This window comes from Amblyraja radiata, chromosome 26, assembly GCF_010909765.2.
Source record: "Amblyraja radiata isolate CabotCenter1 chromosome 26, sAmbRad1.1.pri, whole genome shotgun sequence".
Lineage (NCBI taxonomy): Eukaryota > Metazoa > Chordata > Chondrichthyes > Rajiformes > Rajidae > Amblyraja > Amblyraja radiata.
This window is the reverse complement of record NC_045981.1, coordinates 29103590-29125170: the sequence shown is the minus strand read 5'-3', so window position 1 is coordinate 29125170 and position 21581 is coordinate 29103590. Positions and strand designations below refer to the sequence as shown.

The following is a 21581-nucleotide window of genomic DNA, read 5'->3' as shown; positions in this document are numbered from 1 at the left end:
GGTGCCTTTGGTCCAACACATCCATGCCAACCAAGATGCCCTATCTAAGCTAGTCCCGTTTGACCCATATCCCTCTGACCTTTTCCTATTTACTTGAGCTTTCCAATTATTAGTCCTGTAAAAGCAACATTATGTGGATAATTACCTGGAGTATTGCGTACACTTTTGGTCTCCTAATCTGAGGAAAGACATTCTTGCCATAGAGGGAGTACAGAGAAGGTTCACCAGACTGATTCCTGGGATGGCAGGACTTTCATATGAAGAAAGACTGGATAGACTCGGCTTGTACACGCTAGAATTCAGAAGATTGAGGGGGGATCTTATAGAAACTTACAAAATTCTTAAGGGGTTGGACAGGCTTGATGCAGGAAGATTATTCCCGATGTTGGGGAAGTCCAGAACTAGGGGTCACAGTTTAAGGATAAGAGGGAAGTCTTTTAGGACCGAGATGAGAAAATCATTTTTTACACAGAGAGTGGTGAATCTGTGGAATTCTCTGCCACAGAAGGTAGTTGAGGACAGTTCATTGGCTATATTTAAGAGGGAGTTAGATGTGGCCCTTGTGGCTAAAGGGATCAGGGGGTATGGAGAGAAGGCAGGAATGGGATACTGAGTTGGATGATCAGCCATGATCATATCGAATGGCGGTGCAGGTTCGAAGGGCCGAATGGCCTACTCCTGCACCTATTTTCTATGTTTCTATAATCTTGAATATTTACTCAGATAATGTTTCTAAAAGCGATGTTATCATCCTGCTTTTATGTTAGAATGTTGTTTTAAAGATTATTTGGACCCTGCCTTGATTTCATAAAACTTATTTGTTTTTTATTTATTTACCATGGTTAAATTAATATCTTGGGTCTGATACATGTTGGTATATCATAGAATATCCCCATATAGTTAAAATCGTTCATTTTTCCCGCAACTATCGAAAATTATTCTGCTTTACCTGATTCAACTATCTCACAACCCATCTTTTATTTCAATACCTTCCTTTATCTTACTGTTGGGCTTTTCAGACCTTTCCCTCCTCTTTCCCCGATTGTATGAAATGCTGCTTCATTTTATAACTTTCTAGGAGTCACTGAGTCCATGCTGACTATCAATTGCCCATTCACGCTAGTTCTATGTTATCCCACTTTCTCGTCAGTACCCTACACATTTGGGGCAATTTACAGAGGACCACTTAATCTACAAACCCACACGACTTTGGGATGTGGGAGGAAACTCACACGGTCGCAGGGAGATCATGTAAACTCCACACAGACAGACAGCACCCGAGTCAGGATTGAACCAGGGTCTCTGGCGCCATGAGGTAGCAGCTCTATTATCTGTGCCACTGCACCCAATAGTTATACTAAAATCTAGAGAGAGAGAGAGAAAGTAAAAATATTCTGGAAGATATTTGGAGTACTACTGGCTGGAACAAGACAAGAAACAAATTAACTGCTTAACAAGGCATCATCATTGTCCGTCCGGCATTGTTTGCTCTGCCCTGCCTGCTGAGCAGCCACATTTTATTTCCAATGTTTCGTATTTTCTTTTCTATCTTTGTGTGCTTTAAGATAAGATAGGGATAATGCTGGCCAAGTCATTCTTTGAATAGTTTAGTTGATTTGTGATGAGAAATGATTGGATTTCTTTGCATCAGCTTTCTTCGCTCTTCATTTCAGGGAGCCAACAGAGTGGCAGACGAAGATCGGGAGCGCAAGGAGCTGGAGGAACGGCTGAGGCACAGTAGAAATCCAGCAGCCCGCGGCTTACCCTCCACCGCCTCGGGGAAACTGAGGGGAAATCAGGAAGTGGCCCCACAGACACCTCTCACTCCCACATCCCACACCGGTCAGTCATTGACTGCAACTAGATCATTTGGTTGTGGGTTTAAATTTCATTTGTGGTCAGATTTCCATTTTTGAAATGCCCTTTCTATATTTTACAAGAGAAATATGTAAGATGTGAATGTTTTGAGCATTTATTAGTTAGCTCATATTACTTGTAAAGGCTTAGATTGTTAATTTGTGTGAATCTAATGTGTCCAAAAATAACGTAATTAACATTAACTTTCTGGTGCCTTTCCCCACAGTGGAAATGTTTGATTCTGCTGTGGGGGGACGTTTGTGTTGAGCTCTATAATGTGTTGTGTCCATTTTCTTTCTTTCTTTTTTTTAACCTTTTTCTATGGTATGGAAACTTATTATCTATTTTATGTAAAGCACTTTGGTGTCAATGCGAGTTGACTTAAACCGTGCTATATAAATAATACTTACTTAGGGTATGAAACCACCACTGAACACTTACTAGGATATGATTCCCGTCGGAGAATGAGGGGTGATCTTATAGAGATGCTCAAGATCATGAGAGGAATAGATCGGGTAGACGCATAGTCTCTTGCCCAGAGGAGATAAATCAAGAACCAGAGACCGTAGGTTTAAGGTGATTGGGGGGGAAGATTTAATAGGAATGTGAGGGGTAACATTTTTACACAATGAATGGTGGGTGTATGGATCGAGCTGCCGGAGGAGGTAGTTGAGGCAAATACTTTTGCAACATTTAAGAAACATTTAGACAGGTACATGGATAGGATAGGACTAGAGGGATATGAGCCAACCGCAGGCAGGTGGGACTAGTCTAGATGGGACATATTGGTCGGTTTGGGAAAGTTGGGCCAAAGATCCTGTTTCCACTCTGTATGCCTGTATAAAATACGAGGCTTCCAAATTATTTGTGTGAAGTTTTGTAGGTTTTTGTACATGGAGTATTTTGTATTAGGTTTTACTTCCACTAAATAAACATGGACATTCGCATTGGACAAATGAACATTAATCTCTTTCTACCATGCCCACAAAGTGAGAGATTTTAACTGGTGTTGTGCCATTTATTCCTCAGCTAATACATCCCCACGCCCTGTCTCAGGTATGGAACGGGAGCGTAAAGTCAGCATGAGGTTACACCGCGGTGCTGCCGTTAATGTTTCCTCAACAGATCTCACTGGCCGTCAGGACACATCACGAATGTCAACATCACAGGTATATTCACTAAAAAACTTTAAACTGTGCGTGAGGCATTTCTTCATTTTGCAGCAGACTTTTCTAAAATACCTTTGCTGTTTGATATGGTTTTGGCCAACCGTGCAGAAAAATATTGTAAATAAGAAGCGGCTACCAATAAAAGTGATCATGGATCTGCAACTTTTTGAGGGCTCGCCCAACTAGTTCTCCCGTGTTTGTTGGGGAAAGAAGCTCGCGGGCCTAAATATGCCTTCCACAGGAGAGAGGTGAACGTGATTTTTCAAGTAGTCCACGTAATTATAAGGGGCAACCAGGATGGGCAGTAAATGCCATCCCTAATAGTGTACCACCATTTTAAGTAGAAGAAAATGTGCTGCAAATTTAGATGGAGACTGGTTTTCTTTCCACTTCTTCTGGTGGGGGGCTTGTTGGAGAGGACGCCGACCACTGTGTGCAGTTGGTTTGTGAGAAAATAGTTTGTATCATGACTTTCTATAAGGTGAAGCTGCATCATGTGTACGCCTTAAGAAAAGAGAGTATATATTTTCATCTAAAGTTTGTAGGAATTTTTATTCCATATCCCAGAATTTTTGGTAGTGATTACCTTGGCTGCCTGTAGCTTCATGTTTTGTGCCGCCATTCCCTTGAGCTAAAGTAGTCACGCAGTGAAGTAGAGATATGTTTTAACCACCATCAAATACCTGTGTCATGTCACAAAGGTTCAAAGATTTAGTCCACTCAGATATCCCTTTATATACACATTTTGTTATAGCAAGATTAGCTTTCAAACCACCTTTTAAAAGTAGAACAAAGTGAAAGATGTACATATTTCTTATTATTTCAGTTCCCTACTCTAGTTTTCTGTTCCTCTGCTCCTCTGGAAATGAAGAGAGAGGTTGATTTTGATGACTGTGACATTGATATCAGAAATTATTAGCCAGGATATCTGAGTGGACTAAATCTTTGAACCTTTGTGACTCCTACTGGCAGTTTAACTTGACATGACACAGGTATTTGAATCCACGCTGTCTCGAATCGGGACATGTTCTGCTGGAAATTTATTTCTTTGGCCAACAATAAATTAGCTTTATTCTTCCCCAGACATTCAGCTCCGATTATAGATATTGTGGAATTACGTGTATGAAAATGATCTTGCCCTCTCATTGATCTCTCAGCTGCGACAGATTATTTTTACCCCCTTAATTCTCAGAATATCTTGATGTCACAGAAACACATTGTGAAAGATTTATCTGTGCAACAAAAAGATAGCTAAATCAGTCACGATTATGCTTTGTTCACTGGTAGGCTTTGTGAAGGTGACTAACATTACACAAGTTAATGTGTCAAATGCCGAATCTTAAGGAGGTGGCAATTAATTTTAACTTGTACATAAATTCCCATTGCTTGCTTTTTAATACTTTTGCAGCATTAACATTTAACTTTATTCAAGGAATTAATTTCATGAAAACTGTTGAACAAGGATTTTACATCAACACTAACAGTAAAAAATAATAATAGCAAGATGTTTAAAAAATATAAATAACGTGAGTTCCTGGGTCGTGCTGCCAGGGATGTGGTTAAAACAGATACGTTGGTTGCATTTAAAAGATTTTTGGATAGGCACATGGATAAGCAGGGAGGGATATGGGTTATATGCAGCTAGATAACGGTCTTGGCATCATGTTCAACAAATTCCCATTGCTTGCTTTTTAATATGCAGCTAGATAACGGTCTTGGCATCATGTTCAGCACAGACATTGTGGGCCGAAGGGCCTGTTCTTGTGCTGTACTGTTCTATGGTTAATTGGAAGAACTTACTTTCACTTAGGTCCACATCATTCACCACTCATAGATATTAACATTTTATCAGACATGTTCACTTTTCAAGGTGCCTCCGTTCAACAGTATTTCGTATCTACACATTCTCATCAATTCACGGATTTGCAATTCTTTTGTGTACAAGGTCCTCAATGAATAAAGAATCCTCAATTAATAAAGTATCAATCCCCCCCCCCACCTCGCCTGTGACAATCACAGTCATACCTGCATGGAGATAGTGTAAGCATATTTGTCAACATAATTCTACAGACTGGCACAAGGAAAGGAACAATGATAAACCGTGCAGTGGGTCAGCAAAGTGTTATGCTGTATGCTGTGGCAAATTATACAAAGAAGAAACAAAGCTCTCGTCACTCTTGTTAATGTAATGAGTTCGGCAGGCTGTAAATGAAGCTTTGAGAATCCAACGTTTCTGTTCATTGTGATCTATAAATTGTTCTAACATGGAACTATTTTTTTCTGAGAAAAAAAGTTTGAACATTTCCTATGAATTCAAGAACAGTTCTTGGTGCAGTGCTATTTGTGACCTGTTTTTGGTTAGCCATTGTTTTAAGCTGGTGTATTTAAAAAAAACAACCCACAAGCATTGAGACAAAAGGCACAGTTTATACCTTGATAAGGAAGTATTAGGTTCACAATTGATACAGAATAATGGCTGGGTGAGGTGGAGTTGGACTGAATTTCTTCAATCATTTATTCAGTTCCTTATTCTCTATTCCCGTTTGAGCTGGCCCCTGTTTTGTTTTTGTAATAAAAGCAGGAAGTGTTTGAAAGTGAATCACGAGGAGAGTCTGTACTCCTACAAGATGGTCTTCCACTTTGAAATCTTGCAATTCTACAAAAGTCTTCATCTCAAGTTTCAAGCCTGGATGTAATTTGAGCGCTATCTTAATGCTAAAAATGAATACGTTGAAAGTTTATTTTGTGTAACATTTGCGCGGAGCGGGGAATTGCTGCCTCAAATGATTTTGCTGTGGTGCATTAGGGGAAAAAAATTGTTGGCAGCAGTAATACTAAAGAAAGAGAATGTCAGTGGCTTTGAGTGTAGTTTATCTGACACCTGCAGCCTTTCCTCTGTAGCTAATATGTACACAGTTAAAATTTAAAGGGTATTGGTTCGACATTCACAAATGGGGAAGTGATAAATAATGAGAGCATGTTGGTGAAATTGTGTATTTGGCAATGCACCATAGGCGAAGTTGCTTATGGTCTTGACCAGATTGGAAGGACATAGTGAGGGTCGGAAGCTTCTTGTTCCCTCTCCCCCTCTCCCTCTCCTCCCCCTCTCCCTCCCTCCCTCCCGCTCCCTCCCCCTCTCCCTCTCTATCCCTCTTCATGCACGTGTCTGTCTGTCCCTTCTCTCCTCCCCGATGTGTTTTCAGGTCATTTTAGTAAATAGACATTGTGTACTATCTGGTTTTCCTCTACAGATGTTTGTGGATGAATTACGTTGGAGGTTGTGAGGATACATCTCTGGTAATTGTAAAAGAGAAATTATACTGCACCGATTCTAAATAGCAATTTTAACTGGAAAAAATAATCCATGCATACCATGAAAGTTTGTCCAGTGTGATGTATATTGTATTTGAATTTGCAAATGATTGCTTACATTTTATATAGATTGCACCTTGATTGTACTTTTCCTGAATGCTTATTTATCAAATAGGCTTAACATTCACCACTACATTTTGAAATAATTATGAATTAATTTGGCATTTTAAGTCTACCTTGAGGACCACACACCTTGCTCACTTCCTGCCCCACTGCATACAGATCACTAATGCCTAGGTGATACCATCTCTTGCACAGTCTGATCAAGTGGTGCACTGCAACTGGACTGGTTTGGCTTGTGATGTGACTGTTGTGTGCGCTGTACGTGTGTAGGCTGGTGATCTGTGCTTCAGTCACAATGAAGCTACTTGCACATTATGCAATGCTGAAATGATTTCAGAACACCAAAGCATAAAAGAGGTTATTTAATACATTGATACCGGTGGACGTATTCAAGAGTCTGGCTTATTGTTTTAGCTTGGGGTAAAATTAGATTCTTTTGTGGTCCTAAAATGGTTGCTATAGCTTGGCTTGCATATGTTAGGAACTTTCTGCCAAGTCCCATTAATAAGATTTAGCAGTTTGGATTCTAATCACCAATTGACCTAACATTAACACTAACTCTATTGCGCTAAAACTGAAAACAGTTGAAAGTAGCAAAACGATTAAAATGTTCAACTGTTTTCAGTTTAAGCACATCAGAGCTTGAGCTAAACATTTCTTACCTTCATAATGTTCGATATGCTGCAACATACATGACTGAGCGTTGGAGAGTGGGACTGGTTGACTCAGGAGGCAGTTTGATCCACGCCCCATCATGATCTGAGTCCAAAATTACTGCACTATTTTGTAGATTATTCATGATAATGTCGTCGTCGTGACTATCCCTCGAGGTCGAGGATGATGGTCTACGTTCCGTAGTTTTTTTGCTCACAGAATGAAGATGCCTGTGCATGCGTTTGTTTAACGTGTACTTGATGTTGCGCTCCAAGAAGCGCACAGTCCTTCACAAATCAATCAACTCATTCCAATGGCAAGGGAACCAAGACGATTGGAGCTGATAGATCTGTTGCAGCCTTCATCCACCTTCACAGCCATTGAGTTCAAGATAACTTTGTCCGCCTGCTCCGCCGTTGTGGTCTTGTAGGTTGGATGGTTCTTGGTCTGGACCCTCATCCTTGACCTTACCGCCATGGGTGGCCCTACCTGAAGCTGGTGCTTCCGACGGCATCGCTCTCCGAATCATGGGGGCGCGCAAGCCTCTTCATCACAACAAGGTTTACCTTGTCATGATAACACAGAGGTATTAAACAGTGTTTTATTCACTGTCTGTATATTAGGAAATTGGTCTCCCTGATGCCATAAATAAAGTCACATTTCCTATGAACAATATCTTTACTGTTGGGGTTTTTTAGAACACAGTTACAGAAGGGATGTCATGAAAGGGTATATACATATATCGACAGATAGTGAGATAATTCTCAGATAACGGCATATCCTACTGTTTGTTATTTTTCCAACGACTCTCCTTTATCATAACATCTTTGCTGTTGAGCATCACTTGAAATTAAAGTATTTACAGATGTATATCACAAAATTATCCCTTTTCTACCTCTCCAGTTCTTTGCTAGGACTACTAAATTATACATGATGCATTTTAACTTAATGCAACTTGAATTTCTTTCCATTTAACACCAAGACATCATTTCAGACATGGTCACATAAGGTGGCGTAGCATTTGCATTGTATTATCTTGGATCGTGGAGGAGGCATTATGATAAAGAATTTCTTGACCGTCACAGGAATATAGTCAAGCAAACTGATAAGACCAAAACAAAAACTCAAAGGGGTAACTCTCTAAGCACATCTTAGAGAAGGGAGAGGTGGGCAAGTGGGGAAATAGGAGGCATGAGGAGCTAATAAGAGGATTAAGAATCTTAAATCTGAGCTATTGTTGGTGATGCCTTTACAAATGATGGCTGAATAAGATGGTGAGAGTTGGATTGCAAGTAACAGTCTTGGACTTGGACAGCGGCTGATGAAGCAAGCAATTGAAGTTGTTTGGCAATCCTACAGATGTAGATCCAGTAGGTAGGAAGCCTTGGGCGTGGAGGTGGCCTCAACTTCATTGTAATTCCAAGCACGAATCCTTGATGGATGAGCAGCGAGTAATGGTATAGATATTACATTGGAAGTCCATCCTGGAATGTGATGGCAGCGCTGTGTGCCATTCAGTTTAATCAGGAGTGATGGGGTTGGGCTGGTATTTGGGATATGCCTTCAATCTGTTTAACTTGAGGACATTTCAGCTCAGTAAGGTTTGAATGCTTAAGAAGGTAATGTTACGACAAAGCTCAGATCAAACAAGTTTTGCCAGATAAGTTGAAGTGATGTGGACCCCTTGGACATGTGGATGATGCAGTGTAATCACTGATGTATATATTATTTCTGACATGTGAGTATTGTGAGAGGATGGCATGGTATTTATTTTTGATTAAATAACAAAAAAATTGAGGGGGGGGCTGCAGTTCACTATGTATTAGTGTACAAATGGGCTGTTTCTGCATTTTTACTGAACTTCAATATAACTTCTTGCTACAGTGCCAGATGGGGAAAGTATTGTTTTCAACTTGAGGAGATTAAAAGATCCCCAGCAGAATACTCTTCCACCGGTTAAAGATGGTGTAAAGAAGTTTATAAATGGCTTTAAAAGGCTACTTGAACAAAGTTGTTTTGGCTGAAATGTGCAATTGGAGTTGAAATCGAACTGTCTTTACGTGCATTGCGTACCTCACTAGGAACCGCACCAAAACTTTTAAAGGTCTTCCATGCTATTTTTGTCCAGAACAAGATGCACTTGGGGTAACTTTAATTTAATTTAAGGAAAACAATTCTGAAGTGTCAGTGAGTGATCACAATTAAAATGTTACCATTGCAAATCACAGCTGTGGATCGGGACCTGTTTTTCCCCAATAAATTCAACATGGTTCCCACTTTCAACCTGCTAATTAAACGGGATACGTGATAACTTGAGATTTGCAGCTCACTGTTAACGATGGACTTGTGTGGGTATGGCACAGATTACAATTGGTTGTCTTTTCCCCCACATTAGAATAGCCTATCCATCGAGCACCAAGGCATGTAGCTGGTCCACACGCACTGAAGGCTCCGCTGGGTGAGTTTCTCAATCCCATCTCGTTAAAGTAGAAGAGATTGAGGATGGAAGGCAGTCTTTCTAAGGGTCAAATATTTAATACTTTGACTACCCACTAATAATTAGTTTCTACATCCATGGTGCTTATCTTTTTTGTTTCAGGTACTTATCAATGACTTCCTCTTTGTGTAGATGTTTGCAGGAATATACAGTGCCCTCCTTAATGTTTGGGACAAAGACCCATCATTTATTTATTTACCACTGTACTCCACAATTTGAGATTTGTAATAGAAAAAAAACACATGTGGTTAAAGTGCACATTGACAGATTTTAATAAAGTCCATTTTAATATATTTTGGTTTCACCATGTAGAAATTACAGCAGTGTTTATACATAGTTCAAGTTCAAGTTCAAGTGAGTTTATTGTCATGTGTCCCTGTATAGGACAATGAAATTCTTGCTTTGCTTAAGCACACAGAAAATAGTAGGCATTTACTACAAAACAGATAAATGTGTCCATATACCATGATATAAATATATACACACATGAATAAATAAACTGATAAAGTGCAAATAGCAGAAAGTGGTTATTAATAATCAGAGTATTGTCCGAGCCAGGTTTAATAGCCTGATGGCTGTGGGGAAGTAGTTATTCCTGAACCTGGTTGTTGCAGTCTTCAGGCTCCTCTACCTTCTACCTGAAGGTAGCAGGGAGATGAGTGTGTGGCCAGGATGGTGTGGGTCTTTGATGATACTGCCAGCCTTTTTGAGGCAGCGACTGCGATAAATCCCCTCGATGGAAGGAAGGTCAGAGCCGATGATGGACTGGGCAGTGTTTACTACTTTTTGTAGTCTTTTCCTCTCCAGGGCGCTCAAATTGCCGAACCAAGCTACGATGCAACTGGTCAGCATGCTCTCTACTGTGCACCTGTAGAAGTTAGAGAGAGTCTCCCTTGACAAACCGACTCTCCGTAATCTTCTCAGGAAGTAGAGGCGCTGATGAGCTTTTTTGATAATTGCGTTAGTGTTCTCGGACCAGGAAAGATCTTCAGAGATGTGCACGGCCAGGAATTTGAAGTTCTTGACCCTTTCAACCATCGACCCATTGATATAAATGGGGCTGTGGGTCCCCCTCCTACTCCTTCCAAAGTCCACAATCAGTTCCTTGGTTTTGCTGGTGTTGAGGGCCAGGTTATTGCGCTGGCACCATATGGACAGTTGCTCGATCTCTTCTATATTCTAACTCATCCCCATCAGTGATACGCCCCACAATAGTGGTGTCGTCAGCGAACTTGATGATGGAGTTCGCACTGTGGTTGGCTACGCAGTCATGGGTATAGAGTGAGTACAGCAGGGGGCTGAGCATGCAGCCTTGAGGTGCTCCCGTGCTGATTGTTATCGAGGCTGACACATTTCCACCAATACGAACAGACTGTGGTCTGTGGATGAGGAAGTCGCGGATCCAGTTGCAGAGGGATGCGCAGAGACCCAGTTCTGCGAGTTTGGTAACCAGTTTGGAGGGGATGATTGTGTTGAATGCCGAGCTGTAATCGATGAATAACAGCCTGACATATGAGTTTTTGTTGTCCAAGTGGTCCAGTGCGGAGTGGAGGGCCAGCGAGATCGCATCCACCGTTGATCTGTTGTGGCGGTAAGCGAACTGCAGTGGGTCCAGGTTTTTGTCGAGGTAGGAGTTGATTTGCTCCATGATCAGCTTCTCAAAGCACTTCATCACCACCGGCGTTAGTGCCACTAGTCGGTAGTCATTGAGGCACGCCACCTTACTCTTCTTGGGCACCGGTATAATTGATGCCCTTTTAAAGCAGGTGGGGACCTCAGACCTCAGAAGTGAGAGGTTGAAAATGTCCGTAAAAACTCCTGCCAGTTGGTCCGCACAGGTTTTTAGAACACGACCGGGTATACCATCAGGTCCAGGTGCTTTTCGGGGGTTCACCCCTCTGAAGGATTTCCTGACGTCGGCCTCTGTGACTGAGACTGAAATGCCATCACAGCGAATGGGGGATCGGGAAGGCACATCAGTATTCTCCCTGTCAAAGCGTGCGTAAAACGCATTGAGCTCGTCAGGGACTGATGTTTCACCGACATTCGAGCTGCCTCCTGGTTTCGCCTTGTAGGAGGTGATTGCATTCAGGCCCTGCCACAGCTGCCGAACATCTGTCTCATCCTCCAGTTTGGAGCAGGTCCCTTTTGGCCTTTTTGATGGCCTTACCAAGGTCGTATCTGGACTTCATGTAGGCCACTGTATCATCGGACATGAATGCCCTGTGTCTGGACTTTAGAAGAGTGCGGATCTCAAAGTTCATCCAAGGTTTCTGATTGGGAAACACTCGGAATGTTTTTGTAGGGATGCAGTCCTCCACACATTTCTTTATGAAGTCTGTAATGACTGTGGCGTATTCGTTCAAGTCCGTTGCCAAGTCCTTGAACATTGCCCAGTCTACAGTCTACATAGCCCCCCCCATTCAGGGCACCATAATGTTTGGGACACAGCAATGTCATGTAAATGAAAGTAGTCATGTTTAGTATTTTGTTGCATATCCTTTTCATGCAATGACAGCTTGAAGTCTGTGATTCATGGACATCACCAGTTGCTGGGTGTCTTCTCTGGTGATGCTCTGCCAGGCCTGTATTGCAGCCATCTTTAGCTTATGCTTGTTTTGGGGGCTAGTCCCCTTCAGTTTTCTCTTCAGCATATAAAAAGGCATGCTCAATTGGGTTCAGATCGGGTGATTGACTTGGCCACTCAGAATTTGCCCTTTTTTAGCTTTGAAAAACTCCTTTGCTGCTTTAGCAGTATGTTTGGGATCATTGTCTTGCTGTAGAATGAACAGTCGGCCAATTAGTTTTGAGGCATTTGTTTGAACTTGAGCAGATGGGACGTGTCGATACACTTCAGAATTCATTATGCTACTACCATCAGCAGTTGTATCATCAATGAAGATAAGTGAGCCAGTACCTTCAGCAGCCATACATACCCAGGCCATAACTCCCCCACCACTGTGTTTCACAGATGAGGTGGTATGCTTTGGATCTTGGGCAGTTCCTTCTCTCCTCCATACTTTGCTCTTGCTATCACTCTGATATAAGTTAATCTTCGTCTCATCTGTCCACAAGACCTTTTCCCAGAACTGTGGTTGCTCTTTTAAGTACTTCTTGGCAAACTGTAACCTGGCCATCCTATTTTTGCAGCTAACCAGTGGTTTGCATCTTGCAGTGTGGCCTCTGTAGTTCTGTTCATGAAGTCTTCTGCAGACAGTGGTCATTGACAAATCCACACCTGACTCCTGAAGAATGTTTCTGATCTGTCGGACAGGTGTTTGGTGATTTTTCTTTATTATAGAGAGATTTCTTCTGTCATCAGCTGTGGAGGTCTTCCTTGGCCTGCCAGTCCCTTTGCGATTAGTAAGCCCACCAGTGCTCTCTTTCTTCTTAATGATGTTCCAAACAGTTGATTTTGGTAAGCCTAAGGTGTGGCTGATGTCCTCATGTTGATAAACAGCAATAAAAGTTTCCAAATGTGATGGAAAGATTGGAGGAAAGACTAGGTGCTGAGAGCTCTCTTATACCTGCATTAAGGAGGCAATTAAACACACCTGAGCTATTACCTGAGAGGGAGGGGGGGGGGGGGGGAACTATATAAACACTGCTGTAATTTGTACATGGTGAAACCAAAATGTATAAAAATGGCCTTTATTAAAATCTGACAATGTGCACATTAACGACATGTGATTTTTTTCTATTACAAATCTCAAATTGTGGAGTACAGAGGCAAATAAATGAATGATGGGTCTTTGTCCCAAACATTATGGAGGGCACTGTATGTGGAGTATGTGCTTTGTTCACACTCAACTAAACAGTGAGGATCACTGCAAATTTGTAAAACACCAAATGCTAGAGGAACTCAGCGAGTCCGGCAGCATCCGTGATGTAATAGGCAAACAAGGTTCAGTTCCAGACCCTCTACCACCAGGGTACTGACCCAGAATGTCAGTCGATCTCTCTCCACAGATGTTGTCTGACTCGCTGCTTTTCTCCAGCAATTTGTTTCGCTCAAGATTCCAGTATCTGCAGTTCTGTGTGTCTCCAAGTGCTACAAATTTGTGTTTGGTCCATGGAGGAAGAAGGCACTGGCTATCTCTGAGTCTTCAGCTCCCTTCACAGTAAAGATGTTTGTTAAATTTTAATTCAAAGAATTTCTAAATTAGCTGTACAAGTGACTGGATGTTGATCGAAGTGTTGGCTGTCCATTCTATGCTGCATCTGTGTGACCATACAAGAGTGCAAAGTTGATTACACTTAGACGATTGTCATTGTCCATGGGATGCAGCTGAACCTACACTATTCAACCAAATGTTTAGCATGTTTTAATATCTGGTTCAATCAGAGGTGCTGGAGTGGAGCTGAATTCAGACTTGTACAAAAGATGTTGGACAGTGGCTTCAAAGTTTCTCTGTGTTTACTGGTATGAACAAAGATTGGCAATTAATTACGGATAGTTGAGGTAATTAGATGCATGTACCTCGCCTGTAAAAACAAAGCTGGATGTAACCTTTGGAGATGGGGAATAGGGCACGATCCTACTTCATTTTTACATTCCAGGTCTGTTTATGGAAAAAGTCTTGAAGCATGGGCATTGAAAGTAGTTCAACAATTCAATGCTAAAAATGGAAGTGCGGGTGGATTTTTGCCTCCATATTGTTTGGTGTTGCACCCCCAACCATGGCACTTCTTTAACCTGCTTGTGATCTCCCACCCCTACCCCCAAGCTGCTCCCTGGCTTCTCGAGTGTTAGAGTGTGCCTTATCCAGTTTGAGTTGACACTTCTGCGGTGATGGCTTGAGTTTTGGCTTGACCTGTCATATCTGCTTGTGAAGTCTTACTGCACGGCATCCTGGTTTAATGAACCCTCTGCATCAGACGACACTCACCTTCTGCATGAAGGATGGTTGCTGTGCTTCTGTTTTCAAAACAAAATGGATGGAAGAGTAGATATGATCCTTAAGCAAATATTTTGGTGTCATTTGATTGACACTGGTTCAGTAAGTGAATGGATCATTAAAGGATTGGTATCAAACATTTGTGATCAAAGATTTGCCTGATGTTTAATGCTACAAAACTAATTGCAAAAGGAAAAAATGGTAGCAGCTGGTACGGTGAGAGTGATATAAACTTGCAGCTAGAGGCAATATGCAAAGCTGTTTCCTGATTGTATCCACTTTTACCGTCAATCATAAATGTCTTGACCAACACTGCAGAAGCAGCTGCCATGTAAATAAACACGGTTCCCTTTCACTGTTTAAGAATCCTGCAGTTACAGTGTTAGCACAGTATTGAGGTGAATACTAGCTGATTCGATTACACATTGCACTCTGCAAGCTACCAAATGAAGTGCTCTTCTATTTTGTAAATGTATGATTAGGACAGTGAAATTGACTATCTGCATCTAACATTTTGAATATTTGGAATACTAATGCAACTGCTGCTGAACTAAAATAAGTTTGAATATTGAAGAAAATTAAAACCAATTGCATTATGATAAACTGGTAATCGCCTCAAGACTTTAACCTTTTGGATAGATGCAGCTTTTCACTGCTCTAAATTATTGCATTGCCAGTGGTGGCGTGCAGTCAAGGTACAGCTTTGTATAGAGTTCTTTAGAAGTTTTGTCTAATCATTGCATTGTTTGTCACCAATTACGTTTCAGGAAATGGTTAATATTCGTCATGGCTGAGGTAAAGGGGAAAATGTCACTGCATTTTCTTGCAAGTCTTCATTCACTTGTTCATCATGTTGCAAGGCTGCAGATTATTTCAGTACTTTGTTAATAACTTTTCTATTGAAGATATTAGATGCATGTGTGGGAAGCTTGCAACTTCTTAAACTTCATCTCAAAGTAATTATGATAAAGTTGTTTTAAAGGTGTGAATCTTTAATATATTTCAAGAATCCATGCTTTTACATCTGAAATGATTGATTAACTGCATTTTACTGTTGCTATTGCAAGCATCTTTTTGGATCTTTATATATAAGATGCTGTACGTTGATCCACTTCCAATATAAGTTCAGGGAGCATGTGTAATTTCAAAATAAAACAAGAATGAATGGTGGAGTATTTGAATTTGAAATTACTCTATCTTGTATTTGAATGGAATTTAATATACACTTAGGACAATCTGGTTTCCAGTAAATGTACACTGAATGCCAGCCCTACAGTAATACATCAAAGGTATTTTATTGGTCACATTCACATACACCTAGGTGTAGTGAAGTGAAATGCTTCTTGCCATTTTGCAGCACATAAAGAAGGAATACAGACATAACATTAATAAGAGTTTTAAACATAAAGAACATCCCCCCACAATGGTTCCCATTATGAGGGAAGGCACAAAGTCCAGTCCCCAACCCCAGTTCACCCATAGTCGGGCCTATTGAGGCCCCCACAGTTGCCTCTACGGAGGCCCGATGTTCCAGGCCGTTCTCGCCGGGTGATGTTGCTCCGGCGTCGAGAGAGTCCTCTCAGCGGCATGGGAACCCTAGAATGGCCGCTTCCGTACTGAAGGCCGCGGCTTATTGCAGCATTACTGCAAAATAGCCATTCATTTGTCTGTTGTGTTGCCAAACTCCTCTTCAGATATCCTTAGGGAGGTCATTACCAATTGGAATGTGTTTTCCATTTTTTACTTTACAAGATTCCTTTCCCAAACTGGAGTGCAGCAGCTTTGTGTTCGATCCTGCCCTTTGAGCAGCTGACTGGTGTTGTTTAGGACCACTCCAATGGGCAAAGACCCTTTATTCACATTTAAGCACATCACACTTCCTGTTAATTTAAAAATGAATATATTTCACTCTTTTGAGTTCTAACTATTGCTGGCAAGCCCAACATTTATTGCTCATGGCTATTTAATGGATTTTACGGAAATTGTACGGAATTTTTAACTGTCTCTCAAAGTTCAACATTTGTTTTTTAAGTTGAACTGTGCGGATCTTGGCAATTGTGTTTTTTTGCTTTTTGCTACTTCATGTTTAGGTTTGTTTATGGTCACATGTACAGTGAAAAACTTTGTTTTGCATGATATCCAAACAAATCAGATATACATACACACAATCAGTTTAAAATCAAGTGCAATAGAAAAGAGATTTAGAATTGCTACATCTGGTGTGCAATATAATAAAGATTGGAGTTTACTCATTCATTCAGCCATCTGCAACTCCTTTGCAAATCATTCCTCTCTTAATTAGTACTTTTACAGTTTCTGAATTTGTTTGCAATTTTTGTCCTAAAATTTGCAGAATTATTAGTTTTTGTTCTGCTACGTCCACAAAGGATTGGTCATGGTGCCTTTGCAAGACTCTCTTATACGCCATGTGACAGTTGGGCTGGCCAGATCACATCCAGCTGGGCTGCATTGTCAAACAGAACTACAAATTAGTCTCCAATTTTCTTGAGGTTGAATTTTTGTTTAAGATGTGTTATTAAAATTTAGATGTCAGCTGGCTTCTAATCATTTAATACAGGATGTATTTAGACTTTTGGATCAATTCTTGTTTATACATTATGAGTCTGAAGAAGGGTCTCGACCCGAAACGTCACCCATTCATCTCCCGAGATGTTGCCTGTCCCGCTGAGTTACTCCAGCTTTTTGTGTCTATCTTTGGTTTAAACCAGCATCTGCAGTTCTTTCTTACACATTATGCATTTTCTTCTTCATTGTGGTGTGGTGTTCTGCATTTCCTAATCTATACACGTTGATGGTTATCCAGTACTGGTGTGGGGAAATGTCTTGGCTCTTGACACTTGTAAGGGATTAACACAATCTTTGTCTGTTGCTTTGGATAGATCCCAGCCCGGGTGACTACCAGCGGCATCCACTCGTCTGTTCCTCGATGAAAGGGACTCACCATGGAGAGTGATCAATGCATGGCCAACGTCCCATTATAACCTTGAAACTCATGACCCCCCTCCCCAACAAAGCCAACTGACAAAGTGAAGAAGCTCTTGATGCCTTCAAATGCAGGAAGAAAACTTTAACAGTTTTTTTTTTTAGGAACATCTTTGCAAGGAGACCTTTTGCCTGACTGCAGTATAAGATACGTTAAAAGATTGTGCCCACTGCTTCAGCAGCGGGGTGGTTTTCTAAAGACGGTTTACAGAATTTACCGCAAATAGAATAGGTATCGCCATCCCTTCTCCTTCCATGATTGGCGTAATGTAGCCTTTTATTACTCTACTGTACAACGTAGACTATACCTGGTTTAAATATTTTGTATTGCCCTTCTAAATTTGACAGCAGCATCGGTGTAGAAAAGTAGAATGTTGTCCAGCCTTTGTCTGATGCTCTAGACGTCTGAGAATCTGAAATGAGAATTGACTGACTTGAAAAATCCTGTCATACGTAGGGTTGGCAGTGAGTGTTTGTGAATTTAAAATGCAGCTGATTTTATTTAAAAGCTTTTTCCAGTCTTTTTGTATTAAACTTGAGTTTAAAAATGTTTTTTGGTAGTACACTGTAACAATTAATGTTTTTTGGTTTAGTATCTAGATTTGTTTGCACACTTTTTAACTTCCACATTTTATTTTTGTCATGAAACCTGAATGCTGATTGATGCCAGTGGCCATTTGGCATCTTGTGGAAGACACTGACAACGCACAGGGAAAATGGCAGTGCCAAGGCTTATCAAAAACTGTGACCTTAAAAATGAAAATGTGGAAGAATAAAGTTTTTTTTTAAAGTTAAGGTAAAGCTGTGTTTTGGTGAATTATTTTTTTAATTTCTGATTAGTGTTGGTATCGAGTTTGTCTCGGGATTTCCTATCCTAAGGATTTGTAGCATCTCCATTAATCACTTAGGCGTAGCAAAGTCTTTTAAACAGAGCTGTGAAGGATTTGTACAGTTAAAATGTGAATTCTGCCATTAGCTTGGGGGGGGGCTGGTGAAATTTTACATTCCAGTGCGCGGCTTCTAAACCTATATCTTGATTTTGTTTTTAAATGTTTACAAGTGACAACAATTCAAAAGTTTTTGAAAGCCAACTACGTTTCATCTTAAAATTGAGTTTTATAAGAATTCTTGGCCATTGGTATAGTTTCAGGTAGCTGAAGGAATGGAGGAAGTTCAGCCGAACTCATGGATGTGTGTGTGTGTGTATGTGCGCGTGCTTCATCCTATGCACAGTCTAGGCCCTTTTTTGTTCATAACAGCCAGGTTTGTAATTCACCAGCCTTTTGGGAGGTCGCATGGATGGGCATCTGGAGGCAGCAATGCCTCACCATATGTGCATGCGCGCGCACTGACGTGTTAAACAGGAGCACAGCACGGCTGTCATCGTTACCCCCAGGCTCCCCATTTTGTTTCAGCAGTCCCTCAGTTTTTATTTTGTAAATATGCGTGTGTGTGGTTAAATTAATGTTTTACCCTAGAGGCTGAGACTTGAGAATCAATGTTTTCTTTCTAACTGGTGGTGCCTCCAAGACAATGGGCTCTTCCAACTTTTATTTTGCGTGGATGGACCATCAGTATCTCAGGTGGCTGGTTTCCCCTCTAGAATGTCTGTGTATAACATGTGATGGTAACAAATGCTGGTAACCTATTTGTATTGCAGCTGTATTTGTGTACTTAAAAAATGTAAATAAATTCATAATAACTTGTAATGGGTTCTCCTGTTTTGTTCTAAAATTCTACGTTGTTGGAATCTTTATAATTTTTATTTTGAGGTTTTTAACTTAACAAGCTATACTGATGAGGGTTCCCAGGAATGATTGGGTCAAGATATGATGTGCGTTTGGCGGCTCTGGGCCTGTACTTGCTGGAGTTCAGAAGGATGAGAAGGGATCTCATTGAAATTTACTGAATAATGAAAGTCCTGGAGAGTGGAAGAGTCTAGGACGAGAGGGCACAGTCTCAGAATAAAAGGATATACCGTTAGAAAGAAGATGGGATTTATTGCCAAGTCATTGGATATTTTTAAAGACAGGTTCCTGATTAGTGTTAAAGGTTACTGTGAGAAAGGAGAATGGGGTTGAGAGGGAAAAATGGACGGGCTGAATGGCCTAATTCCCCACCTATTTCTTACCGAGGTACAGTGAAAAGCATTTGTTGCGTGCAACCAGTCAGCAGAAAGACAATACATGATTACAATCGATCCATTTACAGTGTAAAGATACATGATAAGGGAATAATGTTTAATGCAAGGTCAAGCTAGCAAAGTCCGATCAGGGATAGTCCGAGGGTCATCAGAGAGGTAGATAGTAATCCAGCACTGTTCTCTGGTTGTGGTAGGATGATTCAGTTGCCTGAAAATAGCTGGGAAGAAAATGTGGTGTGTGTGTGTTTTCACTCTTCTATACTTTTTGCCTGATAGTAGAGGGGAGATGAGGGAGTGGTCAGGGTGCAACTTGTTCTTGATTATGCTGCTGGCCTTGCCGAGGCAGCATGAGGTGTAAATGGAGTCCTTAGGCGGGAAGTTGGACCATATGAATATGACCTGAAACTCCACCTATCCATATTCTCCAGAGATGCTGCCTGACCCGTTGAGTTACTCCAGCACTTTGTGTCCTCTTGAGCTTAACACCAAGTTGGCTGTAATTAAAATTTGAAAACTGTTGATTTGTGTGGCATTAGAATCCCAGATCTTTGCCATCTCGAAATTATGTGAGAACACCTACAATTTATGGATAATCAACACTTCATCTCCATGACGAAACAAGTTGTGGGCATGTTTCTAGCGTGCATCTGGTACCAAATGATCATTACTAGACCATAATTTTAAACCATTTTGTTCCCCTAGATATGAAAAAACATTGTATAACCAATGGGTGTAGTAATGTGTTTCCTTTAGCCGGTATAAACTGTGATGTCACCTGGCTAAATTAGCTTAGCCCTGGAGAAATGGCTACATGAATGAGAATAAGTATTATTGATCGTTCAAATAGATTATTTTTATTTAATAAGCTACTTTCCAACATTGTAATTACTAATCTTCCTGCCAGCAATGCTTACATCTTGTGTAATTGACAACCACTCTGACCAAAAGCACTTGTATTGATTAAAACATTGTTCAATAATAACATAGCTAGATGGAGTAGAGCGCATTGCATTAAGGTGAGAGAGGCAAAGTTAAAAGGAGATGTGCGGGGCAAATTTTTCTTTTTACACAGAATAGTGTGGGCCTGGAACGTGCTGCTGGGCTGGTGGTGGAGGCAGATGTGATTGCGGTGTTTAAGATGCTTTTAGATAGGCACATGGATATGCAGGGAGGGATCACATGCAGGCAAAGGAGATGAGGCTAACTTGGCATCCTGTTCAGCAGAGGCATTGTGGACTGAAGAGCCTGTTCCTGTTCTGAACTGTTTTATGGATTATTGATCTACATTTTAAATGCGCCTGATATGTATTAAAGCATTATGCAGTAATTAAATATTTTGTTAACATAGATTATTGAAAAATGTGTTTTTTGAGTTTCTATCAACCTTAAAGCATCTGTTAAGAGTAATTGTCACCGTCTGACTATTGTCATTAACTCTTCTCAAATGTGGTAAATGATTGATACAAACTGACCACATAAAATAATCTAAAACACTTCTTGTTCATTTGTCTGTGTGGTTTTCTATTCATAGTGATTTTTATTTGTAGACAAGAAGGTGCTGGTATGCATATCATTTAAAAATAAAGCTACAATTATTGGCAGCTTTTGAATACAACCCCCCCCCTCTTTTTTGATTTTGTGACCAATCAACTTCTAACTTGATAAACTAATACCTAAAAGTATAAAAAATCAACGCATGGAGACACTGGAGACTGCAGATGCTGGAACCTTGAGCAAAGCACAAAGAATTGGGGAAATGGTGCTGAATATGGCGACTGTGCATTTGTGGGTTGGGCAAAAAGAATCTCTGTGCATACATACGTGACAATACAGAATCATTGAACTCGGGCAGCATCTGTGGAGGGAATGGACAGACTGTGTTTTGGGTCGGGACCCATCTTCAGAATGTTCCGAAACGTCGTCTG

The 21581-nt window shown here is 40.8% G+C and overlaps 1 protein-coding gene across 4 annotated transcripts in view; it reads left to right on the top strand.

Moving 5' to 3' along the window:
- The window catches only part of csnk1d (casein kinase 1 delta), a 49468-nt gene extending 30246 nt beyond the window's left edge, over window positions 1–19222 (top strand). For 2 of the 4 annotated variants that reach the window (XM_033044585.1, XM_033044584.1), the window contains 4 exons: window positions 1674–1842; window positions 2887–3026; window positions 9511–9573; window positions 17411–19222. In XM_033044585.1, the coding sequence (XP_032900476.1) occupies window positions 1674–1842; window positions 2887–3026; window positions 9511–9543 (342 nt within the window). In that variant the 3' untranslated portion in view covers window positions 9544–9573; window positions 17411–19222. The remainder of the gene's footprint in view (window positions 1–1673; window positions 1843–2886; window positions 3027–9510; window positions 9574–17410) is intronic. The other 2 variants (XM_033044582.1, XM_033044583.1) reach the window with 1 other exon arrangement.
- The last annotated feature ends 2359 nt before the right edge of the window (window positions 19223–21581 follow it).